Source organism: Mytilus californianus, unplaced genomic scaffold (assembly GCF_021869535.1).
Source record: "Mytilus californianus isolate M0D057914Y unplaced genomic scaffold, xbMytCali1.0.p SCAF_4, whole genome shotgun sequence".
Classification (NCBI taxonomy): domain Eukaryota; kingdom Metazoa; phylum Mollusca; class Bivalvia; order Mytilida; family Mytilidae; genus Mytilus; species Mytilus californianus.
In genome coordinates, this window is record NW_026262690.1 from 4,273,528 (window position 1) to 4,297,401 (window position 23,874).

The 23,874-nt window shown below is 30.3% G+C and overlaps 1 protein-coding gene and 3 long non-coding RNA genes across 5 annotated transcripts in view; 1 reads left to right on the forward strand and 3 right to left on the reverse strand.

Annotated features, from left to right (window-relative positions):
- LOC127739408 (uncharacterized) overlaps nucleotides 1-20,371 on the forward strand; it is a 63,667-nt gene extending 43,296 nt beyond the window's left edge. For both annotated transcript variants that reach the window (XM_052251169.1, XM_052251168.1), the window contains 2 exons: nucleotides 17,566-17,770; nucleotides 18,661-20,371. In XM_052251169.1, the coding sequence (XP_052107129.1) occupies nucleotides 17,566-17,770; nucleotides 18,661-18,761 (306 nt within the window). In that variant the 3' untranslated portion in view covers nucleotides 18,762-20,371. The remainder of the gene's footprint in view (nucleotides 1-17,565; nucleotides 17,771-18,660) is intronic.
- On the reverse strand, nucleotides 4,319-8,900 carry LOC127739415 (uncharacterized). The gene is made up of 2 exons (XR_008000431.1): nucleotides 7,153-8,900; nucleotides 4,319-4,709 (listed from the first exon to the last, which is right to left on the reverse strand). It is a non-coding gene; the product is annotated as an uncharacterized LOC127739415 (long non-coding RNA).
- On the reverse strand, nucleotides 12,728-14,467 carry LOC127739417 (uncharacterized). Its single transcript, XR_008000433.1, has 2 exons — nucleotides 13,948-14,467; nucleotides 12,728-13,699 (listed from the first exon to the last, which is right to left on the reverse strand). It is a non-coding gene; the product is annotated as an uncharacterized LOC127739417 (long non-coding RNA).
- LOC127739412 (uncharacterized) lies at nucleotides 14,802-17,300 on the reverse strand. The gene is made up of 2 exons (XR_008000426.1): nucleotides 16,414-17,300; nucleotides 14,802-15,429 (listed from the first exon to the last, which is right to left on the reverse strand). It is a non-coding gene; the product is annotated as an uncharacterized LOC127739412 (long non-coding RNA).
- Nucleotides 20,372-23,874: the final 3,503 nt, after the last annotated feature.

Genomic DNA, 23,874 nt, shown 5'->3' on the forward strand with positions numbered 1-23,874 from the left:
CGTTGGATGAGTTCAGCTTGAAAGTTTTACAGTCTAAGTCAAAATATAGGGCCCTGTCTCTACGTAATTTAGAGAGCAATAAAACCATTTTTAATCCACCATTTTCTACACAAAAAACTAACTTTACCAAGCCAGGAATATGACAGTTGTTTTTTGTTTGTTTGATGGGATTGAGCTTTAAATTTTGCCATTTGATAAGGAACTTCCCGTTTAGAATTTTCCAAGGACTTTAGTGTTGTTATTGATTTATTTTGTAATTATATTCAATTCTTTGTCATGATGAAAAAAACATTGTATTGTTTAGAACCTCTCGTACACTGATCGTATTAGAGACTAATAAAGTGTCTCGATTGTTGTCTTTTTTCAAAAATTAAGAAGATAGTTTTTTGGAAATTGTTTACGTTCATGAACTAAACAAATTATAAGATAAGTTCTTCTCATAAAATTTGACCAATCGGAAACCGAGATATATAAAGAGCGTGGGAAGATACCTTTTACTGCGAGTTGTATGTTTCCAATATTGCGTCGGTAGACGAAATGATTACGATTGACATACTTGGGTAGGATTGCTACGGATGATTCCGACAAAAAATTTAGGGGTGTTATACACCATTGTGTAGAAAAATCAATTTAAATTTACGACATAACAAGTTTAAGTGGGTTTGACATCTGAGAAATCGGCATATAACGGAATTTCGCGACCGGCTGACATTTTTCAAAAATGCAAGTTAAGTACCTTGTGTTATATTAAGGTATATAGGGGGAACAAATTTTGAGACAAGTGCCTGTGTGTTTGACTGATGTTGTTATCTATCACCTTTTATTTTGTTTTGGTTTAATATAAGTTCTGGTTATCTAACCTTTGGAAGTAATTTAAAAATCATGAATGGTTAGCCTTCAAATAAACACTAACAACATAAAGAAAAATTCAATAAAAATCATAAACTTTACATTTAGAACTAAAGATAAAGCAACACAAATCCCAACAACGTAATAGTTGTGCCATTGACTGGTCGTTTTTATTTCTAAATAATTATGTCTTTCCACTTTTCTGTGGAAAGACCTATTGCATTAGTTATTATTATTATTCTTTTTTTTTCATTCCGTCAAACTTTGGTTTTTTTTGCAATATGTCGCCTAGATATTTGTAATAATGTATCGTACAGTGTATGCGCTTTTAACTTTCACCCTGCTAAGCCAAACAATTTTATTTGTAAGAGTTATATCCCCATTCACTGTTCATCTTGTGTGCATCTCCTTCTTTTTCTGAATTGTTCCTTACATCCTTAGGAATTTTGGCTAATTTGGATCGAAGCGATCCAGTGAAATCTTATGGGAGTTATCTTACTTTACCAAATGAATGTGTCGGTATGTTTTTGTAACTTTTAAACCGTTAGCCGAATAACCCTAGAATTTTTTTATTTTAGGCTTATGGGTATTAACTTAGAAACTGAGGTCAATGTCAAAGGTCAAGGTCATGTTCTCAATTTTGAATTTTTCTTGTTTTGCATTTACTCTGACACTTTTAAAGATATGTATATAAAGAACTACCTATAGTTGTTAATTTCTGTGTCATTTTGGTCTCTTGTGGAGAGTTGTCTCATTGGCAATCATACCACATCTTCTTTTTTATAGTTAAAATGTTTGCTTAATTGTGATGAAGATATGATACGTTTGGTCTGAAACAATCTAATATTATTGTTATATACATATACACATTCATGGATCTACAATCTGTCGATACCTGTATCTTTGCATTGCACAAGGTTATGTTTTTCTCTGACTGTTTATGACGTCTTTTCACAAAATCCATTGGATGTTGGATGTGTACTGATTGATAATTTAGTCTTAAATGCATGATTTTTTTATTAGTTGTTAGTGGCTTTGAATTAGCTGTCAATAACTGCGAGTACTCTCAGATCAGTACTTAAAGTCTTTATTGTTGGGATATACAAGTACCCGGCCATGTTCACTCTGTGTTTTTGTTAAATGTATTTCTATTTGTATCCTTCTGATGAGTTAATAGATATAAGAAGATGTGGTATGAGTGCCAACAAGACAACTCTCCATCCAAGTCAAAATTTATAAAAGTAAACCATTATAGGTCAAAGTACGGTCTTCAACTAGTAACCTTGGCTCACACCGAACAGCAAGCTATAAAGGGCCCCAAGAATTACTAGTGTAAAACCATTCAAACGGGAAAACCAACGGTCTAATCTATATAAAAAACGAGAATCGAGAAACACTTATGAACCACATCAACAAACGACAACTACTGAACATCAGATTCCTGATTAGGCCTTTTTCAATTGATTTTTATAGTTCGTTCTTATGTTGTCCCAGGTTAGGGGAGGGTTGGGATCCTGCTTACATGTTTACCCCCGCCACATTCTCTATGTATGTGCCTGTCTCAAGTCAGAAGCCTGTAATTCAGTAGTTGTCGTTTGTTGATGTGTTACATGTTTGTTTTTCGTTCATTTTTTGTATATAAATAAGGCCGTTAGTTTTCTCGTTTGAATCGTTTTATATTTGTCATTTTGGGGCCTTTTATAGCTGACTATGCGGTATGGGCTTTGCTCATTGTTGAAGGCCGTACGGTGACCTATAGTTGTTAATTTCTGTGTCATTTGGCCTCTTGTGGAGAGTTGTCTCATTGGCAATCATACCATATCTTCTTTTGTATAAATAAGTTTTATAGAAGTTATTGCCCCTGAAATGTTAGATATAAGGTTAATTGATTGATATCAAGTTAGTTCATGATAAATCAATAAGGTCTTTTGCAAAATGTTAGTTTACATATGACCTACAAAAATGTCAACCGGAAGTGGCCTTTTTGCATTTTTCATGAAAAAGTGCATAGTTTACATTGGCACTAATATCGATTTTGTCATCAGCAAATTAAAACATAACTAAATTTGTATTTTTTTCAAGTGGGATGTATAAAGACACACCCACGTTCGTTTAGATCTATAAAGAGGTTAAACTCCTATCTATCCTACTGTCTGTCGATACATTTATTTTTGGCATTGCACTAGTCATGTCTTCTTTGACTGTCCATGACGTTAAAATACTAAATCCCTGGGATGTGTTTTAGTTGATTTTAGTCTCTGATGCATGATTTTTTATTATTAATTGTTTTGGCTTTTAACTAGCCGTCAGTAACTGCGAGTACTCTCAAATCGTACTTTCTTGTTTATTTGACCTGTTGATACTAATTGTATTGCTTTTTTGTTATTTAATGTTATTCAGGGTTATATCTGGTCTATATACCAGCTTTGATAAGTGTTTGGTATAACTATAAATTTTCACTTCGTACTATGAACATCAAAATTATTTATTTTGTAATAATATTTCCTTTCTCTATTGGTACTGTACACGTATACCTAACAACAAAATTATTTTCATTTACCTGTGTTTAAAGTTATTGCAAATGGATGGTATTTTTGTTCGAGCATATTGTTTTTCTTTAATTGTTTAACATTTCTTACCGATATAACATGTTACTTTTATTATTCTTCCCTTAGTTTATTTATTTTGTATTTACATTGTGTCATAGGTCAAATTTATTTGTTCAGTGTATGTTCAATGGTGTTAATATGTCCTTTGATTGAGTTAAGCTATTTCAGTTGATATTTTATAGTGTGTCTTTCTATGTTGTGATGTTACACTATTATTTCGGAAAAAGGGTGAAGGTTTGGTACCATCAAAACGTTTAAACCCGCTGCATTTGTTTGCAGCTGTCCTAAGTCAGGAATCTGATGTTCAGTAGTTGTCGTTTGTTGATGTGGTTCATAAGTGTTTCTCGTTTCTCGTTTTTTATTAGATTAGACCGTTGGTTTTCCCGTTTGAATGGTTTTACACTAGTAATTTTTTGTGGCCCTTTATAGCTTACTGTTCGGTGTGAGCCAAGGCTCCGTGTTGAAGACCGTACTGTGACCTATAATGGTTTACTTTTATAAATTTTGACTTGGATGGAGAGTTGTCTCATTGGCACTCATACCACATCTTCTTATATCTATAGAACCCATATTCATTTTAGATAGGCATATATAAACCGATCATTTGAGACCAGATTTGACCTTCATTAAACCGGAAGTATAATTATTTCCCTTATTATAGGCAAAAGTATATAGAAACATATATTTTTGGAATCAGTGTATAAACAGCTATCATATGAGACTGGAAGTGACATTTTCCAAACCGGATGTTGCAAGTTATCTCTTTTTTTCATGCTAAATTACATAAAGACCATATATTTTTTGGAATCTGAGAATCAAGCTATCATATAAGACTGGAAGTGACATTATCTAATCTGTAATTAGCAAATAACCACTTTATTTTAGACCAAAATACATAGAAAACATATATTTTATTTGTAATGAGTATGCATAAACCTGTCATTAGACGCCAATAGTATTTTTGAGTAAACTGATAGAGGCTTCATCAAAACAACTTTAAAAAAATTGATGTGGAAAGACCTTCAATGGTTCTCTGAACTATTGATTTTTAAATGTAATATGTTTTACTAACACTTGTCAATTGTTATTCCTTAGACACACACCTTTTACATTTTTTACATGAGATGTTTCACATTTTTAAAATAATTTAAATGTCAAAAATAATATAATAATCTGTATTTCCCTTTATTATCTGAAAAGCAGACACTGTCGATACATCTATTTCAAAACACATCTTGATGATATTTTTACCTACAAAAAAGAGAATACAATTAGAATTAGTATAGTTGTAGTTAACTATAATAGATTTGAAGTGTCGGCATTATTTCTCAAATAGCTAAAGTGGTTTTATGAAATAAAGATAAAAGCAAAATCCACAAACCTCGTTTATACCAAATAATACTTCCTTTTTTTATTTCATATAGATATATAGGCATATTTTTTACATTTAGATCACATCTCCTTTTATTCATACGTATACATGTTTTAATCAATTTATAATGTCTCTTTCCTTGTTGCAAAAAGTTTAATTAATTTATTGTCCCAATCAACAAAAATTTTGAATGAAAATTACTGCAAGAATTTTATCTTCGAATGTTAAAGAGGACTCCAATGTTTTTCACATGAGAGTATGACATTGCTTCTTCTGTCTAGTGTTGTTTTTTTAAGAACAATTTCCATAACCTTCCCTTTGAATTTTTTTATAAAATAGTCAATCAGATGCCTCTTTCTTTAAAAAAGATTTCTTTGATTTATCTATTCAGCATCAAAATGTAAAAAGAGTAACTAATGTTTACATTTTGTCAATTTAAGCAGATGGACGATGTGATGGTTCTTCTGAAAGAAAACTCAAAAACTCTCATACATTGCTTTATATACCTATTACTTGTGATCGGATGTTTTCATATAGCAATTTATTTCAATAAATCACATTTTCATTTTTAATTGCGTTATTAAAATTCACATTAAGTGTTAGTAGTAATGTCAAACTCTCTGTTAATAGAAGTAAGATAGTCATATTTGGTTTGCATAATAATTGTAAGATAAACATGTTGTTCATCTGACTTTTACCTACTTTGCATGGTTGAATTGGTTTAATAATTAAGTCTAAAAAGTAGAATAATAAAAATTCCGAACATCAAGGGATATTATAAATGAAAAGACCCTTAAAAGAGGGGCTAAAAATACCAGAGGAATAGTCAAACTCATAAATCGAAAATAAACTGACAACGCCATGGCTAAAAATAAAAAAGACAAACAGACAAATAATAGTACACAAGAAGCAACAACGAAAACTAAAGACTGAGCAACATGAACCCCACCAAAAACTGGGGGTGATCTCAGGTGCTCCGGAAGGGAAAGTAGATCCTGTTCCACATGTGGCACCCGTCACGTGCTCATGTTATTACAAACCCGGTAAATAGTCTAATTCGGTAGGTTACAATACAAATGGCAATATCAAAAGGTCAAACACATCAAACAAATGGTTAACAACTTTAATATTCCATACTTGGTACAACATTTCCTTATGCAGAAAATGGCGGATTAAACCTAGTATAATAGCTAGCAAAACCTCTCATTTGTATGACAGTCGCGTAAAATTTCATAATATAAAAAAAACCATGTGTGAGCAAAACAAACAGTCATTATAGATAAACATGTCGAAAATTGGGCCGTGCTGTAGTCAAAACTGTGTTATTATCTTAATCACTATAAAAACATAAAACTATGTCAACAAATAAAAACAAAATGGTTTGTAGACACTCTAGTTACTTTAGTTGCAAAATGATACCAATTCATCTTTTACGATTGATGAATGAGTTCGGCTCGGTTATTATACACTTTCAATCTTTTATTCTTAACCAGGATACATTCTATTTGACGGAAAGCTCTTTCAGATGCAAAACAGCTTAGTTTGATTCATTCAAAACATTCGATGCAAAACTACAAAACACATGTTAAATTTACAATCTTGTCATTAACAGTAGTTTGTATATCTGAATAACATTTTTCAATTTATAGAAAGATGCAAAACTGTAGACTTATTGTTTTTTTTTAATATTGTTAAAACTCTTCGTTATCTAACTGTTTGTAGGTTTAACCGACTTTAAAATGTTTACCCTGTGAGTATAACATACAGAGGAAATATGTCCTACCTCTTTAATGCATTCGTTGCAATTTTTGCTTTGACTAGTATCATTTCTTCAGGAGAACCCAAACCAATGTTCGAAAAGCTTTTATGTATAAAGATGTTTTGAAAAATTCTAGCGCAACACAGTTTGCATAAATATTTAAATATTGATATTTTTTGTTCTCATTTAATCAGCCTATGTGTGATCTCCCCGGATTTTGTAGGGTCTGTTTTGATCATTCTTTAGTTTTCGATATTGTGTTTATCTTTTCATAATTTTCTTTTTTTTTTTGGTCGTGTTTTTGTTTGTTTTTGACTTATGAATTTGAATATCCCTTTGGTATCATCTACCTCTATTCTCAACATATACTATCAATATAATATGTACCGTATCGACATTTTTACATCGAATAACATCTACATTTTTGGTGGATGCAAAATACAGACTTACAAATAATTTTGAAAAAATATCTACTATCAAGAATGACAGTACTGCCTTACAAAACGTAAACCCGAGTTGTAAATTGCTATTGTTAATTTTACGTTATTTTTGCAATGTCTTACCTTATATTAAATAATTATACAAGATGAACGTTTCTCATAGCCACAATAGCATCTCATATAAAGACGCTGATGCAAACGTCCATGACGCATTTCCTTTATAATGTAGGGTTGGCAAACACTTAGTGTGTGATAAAATTGCCGAACTGGTTTTCGGATTTTACAGTGACATTCAGTTTCATAGAAATAATAATCTAAAAACGTTATGCACTTGTATCTAATTGAACATACGTTGCTTTCATGATCGTAATCATCATAAATATCATCAAATTCAGTACACGTTTCATTGTTTGCCATTTTCTAAAATCAAATATAATAATCTTAAAGTCATCAAAAGGGATCCGTTTCGATATATCCTGGTTAACTCTATGTTATGATAAGCTGTTACTGCTGTATGACTTTTATACAGACACATGACTTGTGTATTTAAATATCTCCTCCTACTTAAGTTAAATTGATTCCGATGAAAAGTAAAGAATTGCAAACATGACTTGAAATTTTTTGGCATAGACTTTCATTTATATCTTCAAATAATAATTCCTGGATGTTATAGAAGAACAATTTATTTTAAGAAGTCTACCCTCAACTACAATCATTAATATCAGAGAGTAAGATGTCATGAATTCATATCAGCAGGTTAAGTACCTTGAGTTTATTTCGTTATACGCGAGCATGTTTTGATATGATATTGAGTTTTTATTTTGCTATCTATAAATCGATATAAAGAAATGATTTTTATGTACTGATTTTTTTACGTTCTTGTTTGGTATATTGCAGTGTCTGTTGTTATATCTTAATTGATATTAGTATCTAAAGAATCTGGTTGAAATAGCATCGATGCCGCGATTTTTGCTTTGATTTTTTGAATATTAAAAAGAATTCTAGTTTTTAAAGTTAACGTGTTATCGTTAGATTCTGTTCACTAGTTGTATTTTACTGAATGAGGCTTTCTGTTCAATTGTCTTATTTTTGTTCGAACAGTTCTTAATATCTCAAAATGATGACTTTTAACAAAGTTTCTTCTCCTTCCTTTGTCACATCTATACTCTATGTACTTAAAACATATCTGTACACATGACATTTGGATCTTTGCTATATATCATTCGATATTAATAAGTACACACTATTCAGATATTTCAATTGACTCATTTCATGTCACAACCGCCTCATAAACATATATCATGGATCAATCGCGCCATTGCGTAATGAAATCTGCTCGAAATTTCCAAATGACAACTATCTAAAAATACCTTAATAATTTCCATTACAACCAGGAGGTGATACTACTGTTTTTTACGTTTTTAGAATTAAACAAAAGGCATAGAACTTTTTTTTGTGATATACAACTTGAATTTTTATGTTTTTTATCTAAATATATATTTTAAACAAACGTCCAGTGTAAAATCCAGGATTAAAATTGGGTACACAAGATACGCGTTTTGTCTACAAAAAAACACATCAGTGACGCTCGAAGAAAAAAATGCAAAAAGGCAATCAAATGAAGAACAAAACTATAAACTACTGCCTTATAAGTGGGAGGTTCGTTTAGCTATGAAACCCAGTATGAACTACCATTTTATTCTAAAAAAGTCAGTTATTTTCCGTTTGTGTGGTTGACTCATGTAGTTCTAACGTCAGTTTATAAGGACTTCCAATTTTTTATTTAACGTTTGAGTTCGATATTCTTTTAATAGTATTTTCTACTGAAACATTATTTATAAATTTAATTGGCAAAGGATAGAAAAAAAAGATTCATAAATATCAATACTGGTTATTTTTTTTAACAGAAAGTAGATCATAGGTTCTGTACAATACTTCTGTAATCTCTTCAAACCAAAAGCAGACAGAAATGAATAAGGCCAATGAACGGAATAAAAGCCATAGGTACAAAACAATCGTAAAAACCAAAATCTAGCAAAGCCATTGTCCAATGGATGCTAGGTTTGAAAAAGAAGTAAAATAAACAGTACCAACTTGTTCCTGATTTTATATTATACACGTTCCATTATACATAGCTATAGTTATAAAGGTAAATCATTACTATAACATGAATTAAGATAATTAAATATTCATGACATACAGCAAATCAAAAGTCACAGTTATAACAGAGATACTAAATGGAACAAACCAAACGAAGCAAATGTCTACAATATTTCCGAAATAATTTATATTGTAAATTAAATGATTCCTTACTGTAAGTCATATTGACAGGTATTCCTTCTCCGATTAAATAATTAAATACAAATCATAAGTTGTTTCGTTGCAAAGAATCATCCGGTTGTATCAAGCAAAAAATTTACTTTAATACTTAGAAATGTATGTTCTCCATAAAATAATGAACAAAAAATATACTTGTATTTAAACACTTTTAAGGCTTTCTGAGTTATTTTGTATGATCATCTCTAGATCCTCTTGCATGTGTCTCCCTATACTTGTTTACTAGGAACCAGATAATAACGACCAATAATCCTACTCCTACTACGGGTATTCCTACAGCAAGGGCGATTATTCCTCCGGTAACCATTATAAAATATTCAATTTAAAAGAATAAACGGTTGTTATTCTGCGTTAACAATGCACTGTTAGATAAACATATCAAATTATATACTTCGTTGGTAACCTATTGATTGGACTGTTTCATTGCAACCAGATAACAAATTTGTACAAATCATGAACAAACTAAGCCTATATAACTCATGGTTTTGGTAATATCTTTTTCTAAAAATACATAAGCTTAGCGAAAAAAACAGAACAGGTGGTTAATTTTGTAAATTAATTTAGAGATTGTTAAGAACCTAGGTTCAAACTTCCTCAGGTAAATTATTCCGTAGCTGTACTTACTCAACTTAAAGGGGTTTGTTTCCCATTAAGCTCCTCAAATGTTAATTTATGTATAGATATCTAGAGCTTACAATTTTAGGGTTTGGGCCTACCTGGTTAAGAGAATCCAGAAAAGCTCTAAGGATGCATCAAATTTATAAATTGTTATTTTTATGAAATATTTCGTCCTAAACATGCATGCAATTTTTGCCACTAGGCGTTAAGCATCCAGCAATCAATCAATCATCTAAATATTAAATTGAATTTATATAGTTTTAACATTCAATTATCAAGTTAATATGGTTGTCTCCTTATCTTCTTAAAGATATATATGACACCACACACACACGGTCTAGTTAATACGATATTTAGTCTTTATTTTTTCTTCCAAAACTTGTTTTCACAACGTTCACGTCAAAAAGGTAAAGCATTATGAAAAAAATCAAAAAAAAAAAAAAATTAAATCAGTGAGAGTCGTTAGATATATTTCTATTTTGTTTAGACAGGTGAAAAGGATTTTATAAAATGAATTTACCGAAAAATTTGAGACTGTCCTTACTGTGGTGAATAGTTTTTATTTTTGACAATTCCGGTTAAACAGCTGACCGAAAGAAGAAGTGTAGGTAGTCAACGTGTAATGTAAAAAGCCATATGTAAATTGTTCATTTCCTCAAGTTAGGAACCTTTCTTTTCGATTGTAGTTTATAGTTATATATTAGTATTTTGTCCTTTATAGAATTTGATGTGTGTAACATAATTTTTTGTCGCTTATAAATTTTTTAATACTTATTTTAAATCGTTTAGTTAAAAAAATGTCTAAATCAACTAAGGTGAACTATACCTGATCTACGTATAGATATGTTAAAGGAAAATACCTAAAATTAAAACTTACTTAGAGCTGGACATGTATTCCTGACGTGCATTGCAACTACATGTATTAGTAATTATAAATGCTTTATGCTGCCTATATTTACGAAAACAGTTAGCATGATGATGGATGAAAACTCCGTCCTTATTCATATCCGAAATCTTCCGAAAATTAACATCTCTATTTGAGACATAGGAATATTGGTTGCAAAAGCAATGTCTAAGAAAGATATAGTAAGTCTGGTCATTTCTGATATAACATTTTCTTATCATTTTACACGTATTACTTAAGTGCTTTTCAAATACACTATCATCATCATTTTTGTATCCATAAAACTCATCTATACTTATTGAACTGTGCATATCAAAATTTTGATTGTATTTCAAATTCGGTACTTTTAACTAATACTTTTATAAAAGGAAACATATGATTTATATCTTCTCTATCATATAAATATATATCTGTTTTATATGTTTTATATTTAAATTCTGGAATTTCTTTTAAGTATTATTACACTCCCAATCGTTTTGTTACACGTTTTTTCCTAGAGGTTCTGACGTGTTACGTAAATCAATACTTGTAATTTAGCGATGAATGTCAACGAAAGCTGAACTTTATTTGTTAAATCTTAACTCATTTTTTAAGATACACTTCTTAGCCATCCGTCGCGCCGTCAATATTTAAACTGGGCTTTTATGTCTTTATTTAACGCTCTACTTCAATACACATTTTTATTAAAAAAAATATGTAACAAGTATCCATTCCTACTTTAATATATGTGTCGTCTCGTTTTCAGAATGTAGAAATGTCCGGAAAAATGTATTCATTTTGTTTTTACTGAATTAATACTTCGTTTTGGGCAATGGTTAAATTTGAACCTCATGTCTTGTTTAGTTACCAATCTGATTATACGGTTATCTTTAATTATGCTGTACTTATTAGGACACCATAATTAAATTATCAAAGGTATCTATAGGTATGTCTTTGCTATGGGTGCGCGATACATCTCTTGTGGTTTAGCTTATAATGCTTGAAAAACATTGTTTTCATATGCAGGAAATTTTGACTCAAAATCAATAATACATCCAGTTATCCTCTAGCCTGCCAACCTATTTTTATCTTCTATTGATAAAACATCATTTAAAACGGAGGACCTTACAGATGATCACATTGGTCATTTCTAAGATTTAAACACATTTTCTTAGTCAAAAAGTCACAAAACTTATCTTACAAACTATGATCTTCCAACAGTGCAGTTTAAACGTGAATTAAAAAATCAAAACATATAATACATTGTGTACAATAACTTTAGCTTTCGTAAACATAGGATTTTCCAGACTCTATACCGCTTATCACAATATGGAAATTGAAATATGAGAATAATAGTTAAAACTGTATATATTGATAGAACTCACATCCAGGTCATGAAATTACATAAAAGAGGGGCGAAAGATACCAGAGGAACAATTATAATAATTATAATACCAGCCAATATGTTGAAAAAATAAATAAGATGTCGTGGTATGATTGCAAAAGCGATAACTATCCTCGTAGACCAAATGACGTAGATATTTGACGATTTCGGTTTTAGTCGAAGATGTTTCAATATTAGGGTTCTCCAACGTATTATACTTTTGGCTTTCCAACTTTTTGTTTCATGTGTTCCTGATGCAGATGTTTCCTGAAAAATGTGTGAAATGACCTGGAAACATGCCAGAAATATTTGTTTTTTTTATCATCTTACTTTTTAACTCACATTAGAAATTTTATGTATCTGGATTTACTTTCATAAGTAACGCTCGAAATCAAATAGTTGAAAGACAAAATGGAATATTCTGATGTTATGCATATATGGATTTCACATTTTGAGAACCTGACATAAAAAAAAGATAAACACCATTCATTTATTAAGCCGTAAATAGTGAACAAGATACATTAACAGTTATGTTTTATACAACAGAAAGAGTTCATGTAATCATCTTAAATGGGCACTAGCTGTCAAATTCATGTTCACTGATTTGACTTAAATTCCCATATTTGATTTATAACCATGTAAAACATTTATCAAAATTATAAAAAATCTAAAATAAACAATTTACAGGGCACGGGCTTGATAATTTGTAGCTTCATGTTGTGTGTATTGTAGTTTTGGTGCCATCAAATTAACTATCGAGTTAACCTCCGAAGACCTCTGATGTCATATAAGCGATATAAACATAAATATAGATGTAAATAGAAAGCGAACTCGTGCAGTTAGATTTTTTTTCTAGGTCTGTTTAATTTCATATTATAGATTAAAAATATATGTTACTCATCGTTTTTACCTGTATAAGAATGATTTTTTTTGTGGATCGAATCAGTCAATCAAATGATTTACCTTTGTTTCACTTTCAATGTTGACATTATTTTCCTTTAAATAACAGAACACGCACAAATCATGCGTTATCAATCCCTAGCTAAGGGGTTAAATTGAGTTCACTTGCAAGTGAATAGTTCATCATCAATGTTTCTTAGCTTAATTTGACAAAATTGAACCATACTGGCTGCTAAAAGCGAATTGTTATTTCACTATTTCACTTTCGTTAATGATTGAACAAAAAAAAATCGTACTTTTGATTTTTTTATATCTCGTAGCTAGTGCCCCTTTAAGAATATAAATAGCTATTGTTAACAAACGAATTAGTTGATTTATACACTGCGGTATGGCAAATGTACTAATACTCAGTTTTTCGAAGGTAGAAAGACCATCAATTGTTTTAGTTTCCTATTATTATTTCTTGAATATCACAAAATCTTTATATCTTTTCATCTTCTAATAAACATATTTGTCTTTTTCTTTGTGGTACATCTTTCTTTAGTTGTCTGCAATGAAGAACAATAAATCTATATCTATCCATATAAAATTCGAATAAACTAAATCGCTGATGGTGTTTAAAAAAAATCTACGGTTCAAAAAACAGAACCATTTATTTAATGGTAGAATTTAAGGAGTTCAATGCAAATTTGAATATAGCATTGTATGCTAACTTTACAATTTCTAAATAATGTACTCCTATTTATATAATCTGTGCAAATCACAAAACGTTCAAACCAAAAACATGTCAACTTACCTAGTCTATTATATGATTTGTTAACACTTCCACAATAGCATATCATCAGAAGATGTATAACTTTTCTACCGCGTTTATATCTGGATTCTTTATGTTCTCTACAATAAGGACCAACGTGGACAAATTGTCGAACTGGTCGCTGCAAGCTGCAGTAGCAATTTAACTCAAACAAGTAGGCACCGTCATATGTTGGGTGCCTACCTTTGTTCTTTATACAGCATGCCTCATCCATATGATCTTCTGTATATTCATAGGTTTCTTGGGTATCAGTAAAATTAGAATCCATTGATTTCTATTTCTAGAAGTATTTGAAAATGAGCAAATTGCATTTGGTTTTGTTTCTTTGTAAAACCAAATCTATTATATATCCCGTTGTAACAAGATATAATCATGTTAAGTCTTCAGCTCCTCCTACTATTCAATTATGTCGGCGCAGTCGAACAGCATAGAATTTTAAAACGTAATAGACCCACCATTTTTTCTTAAAATGTCCTGTATCAAGTCAGGAACATGGCTATTGTTATCTTGTAGTTCGTTTCTGTGTGTGTTGCATTTCAGGGTTTCTGTTGTGTCATGGTTCTCCTCTTATAGTTGATGTGTTTCCCTAAGTTTTAGTTTGTAACCCGGATTTGTTTTTTCTCAATCGATTTATGAATTTAGAACATTTTGATTATATACCATATCTTTGGTTACTAAAACATTTCTATTACTATGATTTTCTAAATTTATTGTAGTGGAATCAATTTTTTTTAAAAACAGAATAGGTAAGGGAATGAATCATTGTCACGGCTATTGAACAGTAACACATTAAAAAAATAAAACATTAAATATATGTGAGGCAGAACAAATGATCATTTTTTGTTTTAAGATAAACCTTTATTTCACAATATCACAGATCCGATGTTAGTACAAAATTTTAACGATATGCTATATATGATATGAAATACTAAACACGTACGAAATGGTATATGCAGCTGTCAAATGTGATACAATATGGCTTTGTTCATGTGAACAAAATGGAAAGTTTAAGGTACGAAATTGTCATTTTGGGTACAAATAGCAATGGTACAAAATCACTAGCTTCCTTGGTATTTAAATTTTATCAAGATTCAATAGACATATACTCTTTACTACAATAATAACAGATTTTTTTCAATAAATACTTATTCTTTTAATTATAACAAATACAAATTAAAACGTCAATTGAAAACGTTGGTGTACTTTCGAAAAGTCTTTTAAAAATTTGTTCTTTTTTCCATCTTCACTTTGTAAATATCTGTAAAACTGTGCAACTATTGGTTCAACCATATTTTGAATACATTTTTTTAATCTAGATCACAGCCTTTAAATGTGCCGAAAGAAATCAAACTCCGGTTCAGTTGCAGATGAAGTAAATATTTTTTGGATGGTAACTCAGCTTCGTCTTGGCATTTGTCAACACAACATTCATTTTGAACTTTTTGTCACGCTTCTTCATTATACCTGTAAATATGAATAATAATTAGGAAAAGTGTATGTTATATTTGAAAATGCAAATAATTGTAAGTTAAAAGAGAGAGAAATTAACTAATTAGAAATCAATAATCATAAGTTCAATAAAAACATAAAGCGCCATGACTTAATTTAAAATGACTTTTGTAAATTGTAACTTGGATGGACAGTTGTCTCATTGGCACTCATACCACATCTTCCTATATCTATAAAACAAACAACAATAACAAAAATTTACACAGAAATATAATTTAAGAATAACAGTACTGTAGTTGATGATGATGCTACCGTCAATTGGCGATTTGACGGTCGCAAATGCAGTTTAACTGGCGACGCGTAGATCTTACGGTAACTTTTAGCCAATAAAGACAATTGTTGCATAAAAATTTCATTAGAATAAAGTTTTGACATATCGACAATCTTTTAAAAGAAGATATGAAAAAATACATGCGGCTAAAAATCTTTCATTCGACACTGGTCATTTGCTTCTCTCCTAAACCGTAATTAATTACTACTTCGTCATTGCAAAACATTTTTTAAGTTGACATATTAGTAATAAGAGTAACATCTAACCAAATGACGTTCTCATTTGAAAACAATAGTATTTACATGCGCAATAATCGGAAAGCGTATGTCATCTTATCAGTTTACAGTGTAATGAGATTGGTTTTCAACAGGTTTAACCCTTTATTTTCTTCAGCAAATACATGTACTAAGTTAGGAATACGATAATTGTTTCCCGTTAATTAAGCTGAACGTTCGGTTTTGTCAGTTTTTATGGACCATCTCTTTTTAATTTACTATGGAGTTTGATAATTTTGCCATACGTTTTTAATCAAAAAGAAGCAATTACTGAATAATATGATAAAGCAGAAACAATCCTATTTTCAGTTCACTATTTTTTGTTATTCGCTATACATACAATGTTTTGTATTCTTGATACTGTAGTTGATATATAAGAAAAGAATAATATACCTTTTTACTTGTAGCATTATCTTGAATATGAGTATGATTCATCTCTACAATAACAACGTCGCAAAAATTTCAGCTTGAAAGGTGATACTTTCTTCGTATCGTATGTACAGTGTTTTCCGATAATGTGTAGGTCTATGCTTTCACCTAGATAAGTTGATCCTTGTTCCTTAAACTCTTTATGAACGTTTCTCTTTTTCAAACCGCATTGACATACCATAAAAATAGCAATAACTTTGTATTTGTCATTCACGATGCCAATTTCTGTTTTTATTTGACAATCTAAGCCATGTGTTTCTATATCCATATTGTCACTGGTAAACTCGTCAATATTGGTTGGATTCGACATATTAATATTTAAAAATGTAGAACGGATTGTAAAGCATTGATTGATAAGACTGAAAGTTGCATGTTAAATAAGAAGAAATGTACAGTTTCATTGGATGTTATTAATACATTTCATGAAATTCCAGAATCCGTTTAAAGAACCTCAAATTTTGTCTGGTATGTGGGAATTATTCGCAGACTATAGATGACACAACAAATTTATAAATAAGAATTACCTTAGTTTGATTAAATAATGGCAATTGAATGATGAAATAACAGGAAAAAGGGACACCATGCAATAACTGTATCACGAAATTGTGTTGTCAAGTTACCTGAGCGTGTTAGTATGAAGCCTTTTACTATCTCTTTTATGTCGGTTCATATGTGTGTGTGATACAAGGCAGAACCAAACCCATGTAATGCTTTATAATAACCATCATCGATAAATGTTAATCATATATTTCGTCAAAAAACATGTAGATATTAATTAACTTAATAACTTAATTCATCTTTAACCCCAACCCGTCCCCAAAAAGAATTACTCCGGATCCGGATACTATTGAAAGGTACATATAATTACTAAATCCTATGTAATTTAAGTTAACATGTTAAACAACATTCATTCAAAACATACTACTAGTTTATGTTTCAAACCTGACATTTAAACATGTGAATATATGTATGTGTAAGTGTATAAATTATTTTTTGTATATATAAGAATACAAATAATATGGCTGTGTTTAAATATCTAAATCAATTGCAGTCACGTCAAAATAAACTAAGAAGAATTTCCTTTACCTGAACTATTTTTAACTATGTTATTTGTAGGCAATGAAGAGGAAATTTCTACCAGGGAGTGACGTGTTTGTCAATAATAACTGTAAAATGGCGAATGCTAGAGATCCTGTAAAAAAGAAATGTGATATAGATGATAATATAACATCACATGGCGCCTCTAAAGTTGTTGCAGTAGAATTAAATAAGAAACTACCAAAAGCGAAGGAAAACGAACAGGACTCTATGCCGTCTGATGGTAAGTTAAAATATAATTCGTCGTTGTATTGTAATACTCTAAAGTCGTTTGCACCATGAATGAAAAAGTGATTTTATTTTCATCTTTCTTAATTCGTATGCATAAATCATAAAATTTTGGATTTTTTATCAATAAAATATTTGAAGATATAAAGTATTAATGTTCAAAATCAATGCAAAAATTCTATCGATGGAACTTCCTTGAAGACCAATCGGTGTAAACAGTAAACAACTGCACATTGTATTGTCATGTCAAACACCTAGGGAAAAAAATATTTTTACGTAATATTGATATCGGCAGGAAAATAAAACAAGAAAATAAAAATGATAACAAATTAATCTAAAAAGGCAAACGATATAAAAGTAGTAGTCAATAGCAGCCTAATTGGCATGATAATGAAACATCAACCTCTTATATGGAATATGTTGGGATTTGTAACCGTAAAAAAAATGATTAAGTACGACTACAAGACCAGCGTGAAAATAGTAAATAAAATACAAAAACAAAAACAAAAGCATAAGATTTAGTACATCAATTTTAAAATTCTATATTGTCGTCATTTAACTATATATATTTATATTTCGTGTGATATACACTTTTTCTTCCTTGTCTGGCTATCTGTTCCTGTTAACCTTTACTGCATTCTACCAATAATCTTTATGTTCACATCAGTGATGATCGCAAGTGCTTTATAACATATACATAAGTCATCATCTTAGTCCAGGCTGAAATCTGGAAAAAAAGTCACAAACCAGAAGAGGACAGACTAATGATGGACAAACTGAGTTTATCAAATGCTATCAGCAGCATAAATGTTCTATAACAGCCAACCAAATTAAATTTAAAAACCAAATGTGTCACTGTTAATACAGGGTTTCATTTGATTTCAGATGAGGATGGTTATCCAGATTTACATCTTGATCCTGATGTTATAGCTCAACGGAAGAGAGACAAAAACAAAAAAGAAAATATTGAGATGTCGAACAGTTAAACAAACAGAATGACTAAAGACTGTAAAGAACTTTTATGCAAATCTTAATACCGCAGTTATTATATTGAAACTGAATAGATACGTTGTTCAATTGAATCTGAAAACAGCGTTTAGACGTTTTATCATTGAAATGACCTTCGTGGTAACTATATAAAACTTTTTATGTACATTATAGATGTATGAAAACTTGCCTTAAATATGTTAGCATATGCATTTTTTATTGTATCCAATGAGACATGAAACATGTATATATTACGAAATTTGTTCATTTTGTGGTTTTTGTATTACCATATCATAACACATTCACGTGTCTAAACCAAGACCTTGTGTGCGCAAGTTCAAATATCATCTATTGATTTTGTATTGAAATTTAAAGGACTAAATTACAGCATGTATGAATGTATGATTTAGGCCGTGTTCACATTGATCTAAACTCGGTGTTGTGTTTGTGTAATTCACACGTAAACTAAACACACTTACGTTCCCATTGATACAACTCAATGTTTACATGTAGTTTATATCATGTTTTGTCTACATGCAGTCGATAGTCAATGTAGGCCTTGTGTGGGTCAAGTGTACACAAAACAAGGTATTAAGAACATGAATTCTACCATGTATATTTAAAGAAGAAACGTTTTTTGAATAAAATTGATATTTATCACAATTATTAATAAAGTTCTTTACTGAATTGATTGTCTAAACTCAATATATTGCTTTGTTATAAAAAAAACTAAAGGTAGCTTTATCAAGACTCAAAGCATCATCATCACCTTTGTCAAGACTCAAAGCATCATCATCACCTTTGTCAAGACTCAAAGCATCATCATTGCCAAACTCATAATTCATTTGAAAATGTCTTCCCGAATCGACTGGACGTACACAGAAATATTTGCCACTGGTCTTTACTCAATCAACGATTCACTCATAAATACATTACTAAAAAGAGTGTGCGGTAAATTGTATCGTTTGGTTAGTAACTCAGATCCGGTAAAATGCACTTAGAAATAAAAAAAAAAGCATTAATTTGTAATGTACGTAACGATCTGTTATTTTTTAGCCAAAGTTTTTTTTTCGCGACCAAATTTATTAAGTTTTTAAAGCAATCAATCAATTTTTTTTTCTTCAAAATTTAACACTATAAGGTATGGGGGAAATCTGCATTCAGAATATTTTTTTTTTATCATCTGCTTGACCAGAATATTTTTTTTTTTAAGTTAAATGGTTGTTCTCTAAGCACGTTGCTGCGGCCTACGTTTTTTATTGGGTAATCGAGACATCTTTAGTATCTTAAAAGTACTGCAAATCATCGAAATGGCTTTCATAGCTGCTAGAAAAGTTTCCAAGAAATTTGAATTCGATTCTATGTAATGAGCATTTAAATGACATATAGTTTACAAGTGTGAACAAATCTCATGTACAGGTAATTAAACCAGGTGTATAGATGTGAACAAATTTAATGTGAAACCAGTGTACATTACATTAAACTAAATGTAAACATGTTTACTGTACATGACGTTTGGTGTGAACACGGCCTTAGACTAGTTTTATTGATTACAAATAAAATTTTGTACAAGAGTATTTTTCTTAATTAAAATTTCACTAGAAACATACTTTTCAAAGCAATATTTATTCCATCATCTGAAGTTTTATGATTATGGAAATAGAACGATAAGAAACTACTAACAACAGAAGAAGTAACTATGCATATATTTTATTCAGGTTATATGTATATAAATCTATATATAGCCCGAATAAGAAACTAATTGTCCGCTGTTTCATTTAAATGAGAAATTGAAAACGCATTGTCAATTCTAAAATTGGTTTACTTGTCATTTTTAAATCTGATGATAATTTGTAAATTTAACGGTCGAAATTCTCGCGGGGAACAAAACGAAGCAAATAACATTAACTGTACCATGTTTTGCACCAGATTCGCATTTCGATATTAAACGTCTCTTCAGTGATGCTCAGGTCAAAATACTTGAAAATCCAAAGCTTATTAAAAACATCCGAAAGGTAAAAAAAATAGTATAGACACAGTCAGGCTAGTAATCAGAGAACTGATCAAAATTGAACAGGAAGTTAATATTCTTGTTGTTGCGTTACATTCTTTGGTTAAAAAATATTTGAAAGAGACAATTTATAAATGTTATACATAAGGAAGCACTTCCTTCGTACACTTTGTAATAGTAATTCAACAAAAGAAAAATTTTACCGATGCTGATCTAAGTAATGTGTTCACTATCAAACTATTAAACCATATGCAAATTTCGACAAATACTAAATTACAAATTATCTATTAAACTCAACCGTCAAACGTCAAATCGTTTGGGAATCTAACATAGTAGTCGATTCAAGATTTAAAACACTGTCAAAAATTTATTATTATTATTATTATTCTAATATTTTTCTAATAATTTTCCTCTCCCAAATTAACTGTTCGTGTTTAAAGATCGAAATTTTAGATAAATAGATGACAATGTTCTATTTATTTTATGTGAATACAAACATTTTAAACTTTTGAATCTTTTGAAACTTATTTGTATTTCACTATAAAATCATCTACATGATTGTACAAACAAACATAATGCACAAACAAAATATAAGAGATTTTCCAAATCGAATTTTCCTTGGAGTTCGGTATTTTTATTATTTCACTTTTAAATCAACCAACATTAATGAACTTATATGAAACATTCACTAATATAAAGATACATTTTGAACTGTTCATATATCAAATAAAATTCAAATGAGTGAAAGAGTAACTTCCCTTGAAATGTAGACTTCCGGTAAATTAGAGTTACCGTACTTGCAATAAGCGTATCAAAGAGCCTGTAAATCAGCGTTAGGGAAAGCCGCTCATTTTGAAAAAGAATGAGACAGTCGAACAAAAACAATTGAAATAGTATTTGAATATGATATAAAGCTTCCCGATAGCGATTGCCATTCGACGTTTTCGCAGTTCCACCAATGGATAAGCTAAACAATGTAATTAAATGCCGAAACACGGCGATTGAGGCGATAGATCCGAATTGTCACAATGTAATTTAAACATAAAACAGATAATCAGGTTGCGGACAACCTTTCAAATAGGTAATAGTTCCCAAAAAGAGTAACTAATCCTCAAATGAGGGATATCTCTCTTTTATTAACGGAACTTTTTTTCTAGTGCTCTGTTTATACTTGAAATGACACACAACGGGAGGGTTGAGATCTAAAAAAAACCAACATGTTTAACCCTGCTGCATTTTTGAGCATGTCCCAAGTCAGGGGTAACACGAATGACCGAATAACACCGTTATTATCCAAATAACACTTGTAATGACCGAATAACACTTGAAATTTTAATATTAGCACATATTGGTGACTTTTAAACATTGATTATTAAATAATATTATATTATAAGTGTATTTTATAACTTAAAAATGATTAACAGAAAGCAGGTAACTTCATAAAGATCGTTTTAAATTTAGTGTGCACATCCAACATGGCGACCATTGTGATTTCCTTGGTCGCCATGTTGGATGTACACACTATATTTAAAATAATCTTTATGAACTTACCTACTTTCTGTAAATTATTTTTAAGTTATAAAATACATTAATAATATACTATTATTTTTTAATCAATATTTAAAAGTCACCAATATGTGCTAATATTAAAATTTTAAGTGTTATTCGGTCATTACAAGTGTTATTCTGATAATAACGGTGTTATTCGGTAATTCTAGGTACCGCCAAGTCAGTCCTCAGGCCTTTGTTAGTGTTGTATGATTTTTAATTTTAGTTTCTTTTATATATTTCTGAGTTTAGTATGATGTCCATTATCACTGAACTAGTACATATTTTTGTTTAGGGGCCAGCTGAAGCACTCCTCCAGGTGTGGGATTTTCTTGCTGTATTGAAGACCAATTGGTGGCCTTCAGCTGTTTTCTGCTCTTCTGGGCGGGTTGTTGTCTTTTTGACACATTCCCCATTTCCATTCTTATTTTTTGTATTCATGAAAAAGACGAATAGTTCTAACCTGCTTTACTGGAAAGTAACAAGCCTGAGCAATATTCGAAAAAATTTACAATTTTTAAGACTTTTAACTTTTTTTTTAAACCAAATATAAAAGTATGGTGCTTTGCCTTTCGAAGTATTGCTCTGTTTTCTTAAATATATTGTGCCATTAAAAATGATTTTCAATAAAAAGACTTGATTAAGAAAATTTTGTTTTTACCACTATAAAATGATTACTCAATTGAGGGAGTGTTTCTAATTTCGGGAATACTTCCCCATTTTGATGGTTGTCCCAACATGGAATACAGAATCTAGAAAACAACAATTCTGGATTATACAAGTCTCATAACAAATATAGCTAGATTTAGCTAAAAAATAATTATCTCCCTTTGATATATTTGATAGAAATTTCTGCTTTATTATAAGGTACAGCATTATAAAAAAATCTGAAATTATTTCAAAAAGCAAATGACAATATTTTATAAGAAGAAAAAAAAAAGCTCTGTACCAATCAAACACAGATCATACCAACCAATTAATTTGAACAAAACTTGAATACTGTTCACTGTTGCCCCTCCTTGAACCTACCACAATTTAAAACAGTAATTCCGTAGGAAAGATTCAAAAGCTGGTCAATTAAGATTTGATAGAACTACTATTTTAGGCATGTGTTACCTGTTAAAGTGGACAAAGTCTATTACAAATTTTATTTTCATTGTAATGCTTTCATTATTCTTTTTGGTACTCAGATATGCAAATTTGTAGGAAATCATATGGCTTACATGGCAGTGTCTGTCAATAGAACAGGAACAGGGTAATGCACAAGCTCATTTGTTTAGAGAAAAAAAGATAATAATTTTGAGTTTCTTACTGTAGCATATTGTTTTTATGAATCTACTTTTATTGAGGACTTCTTCCTTCTACATGAATAATAAACAGTTTACACAGAAATATGTCTAGCCTTTTTATAACTTTGATAGTACATCTATAATGATTATTGATAATTCAAAATTGAATGTTAATATTTAAACATGCAAACTATGCAAAACATTCAAAATCAATGGCCCATGACTGAACAGAGGGTTGACAAAAAACCCTGTTCTATGAGAATA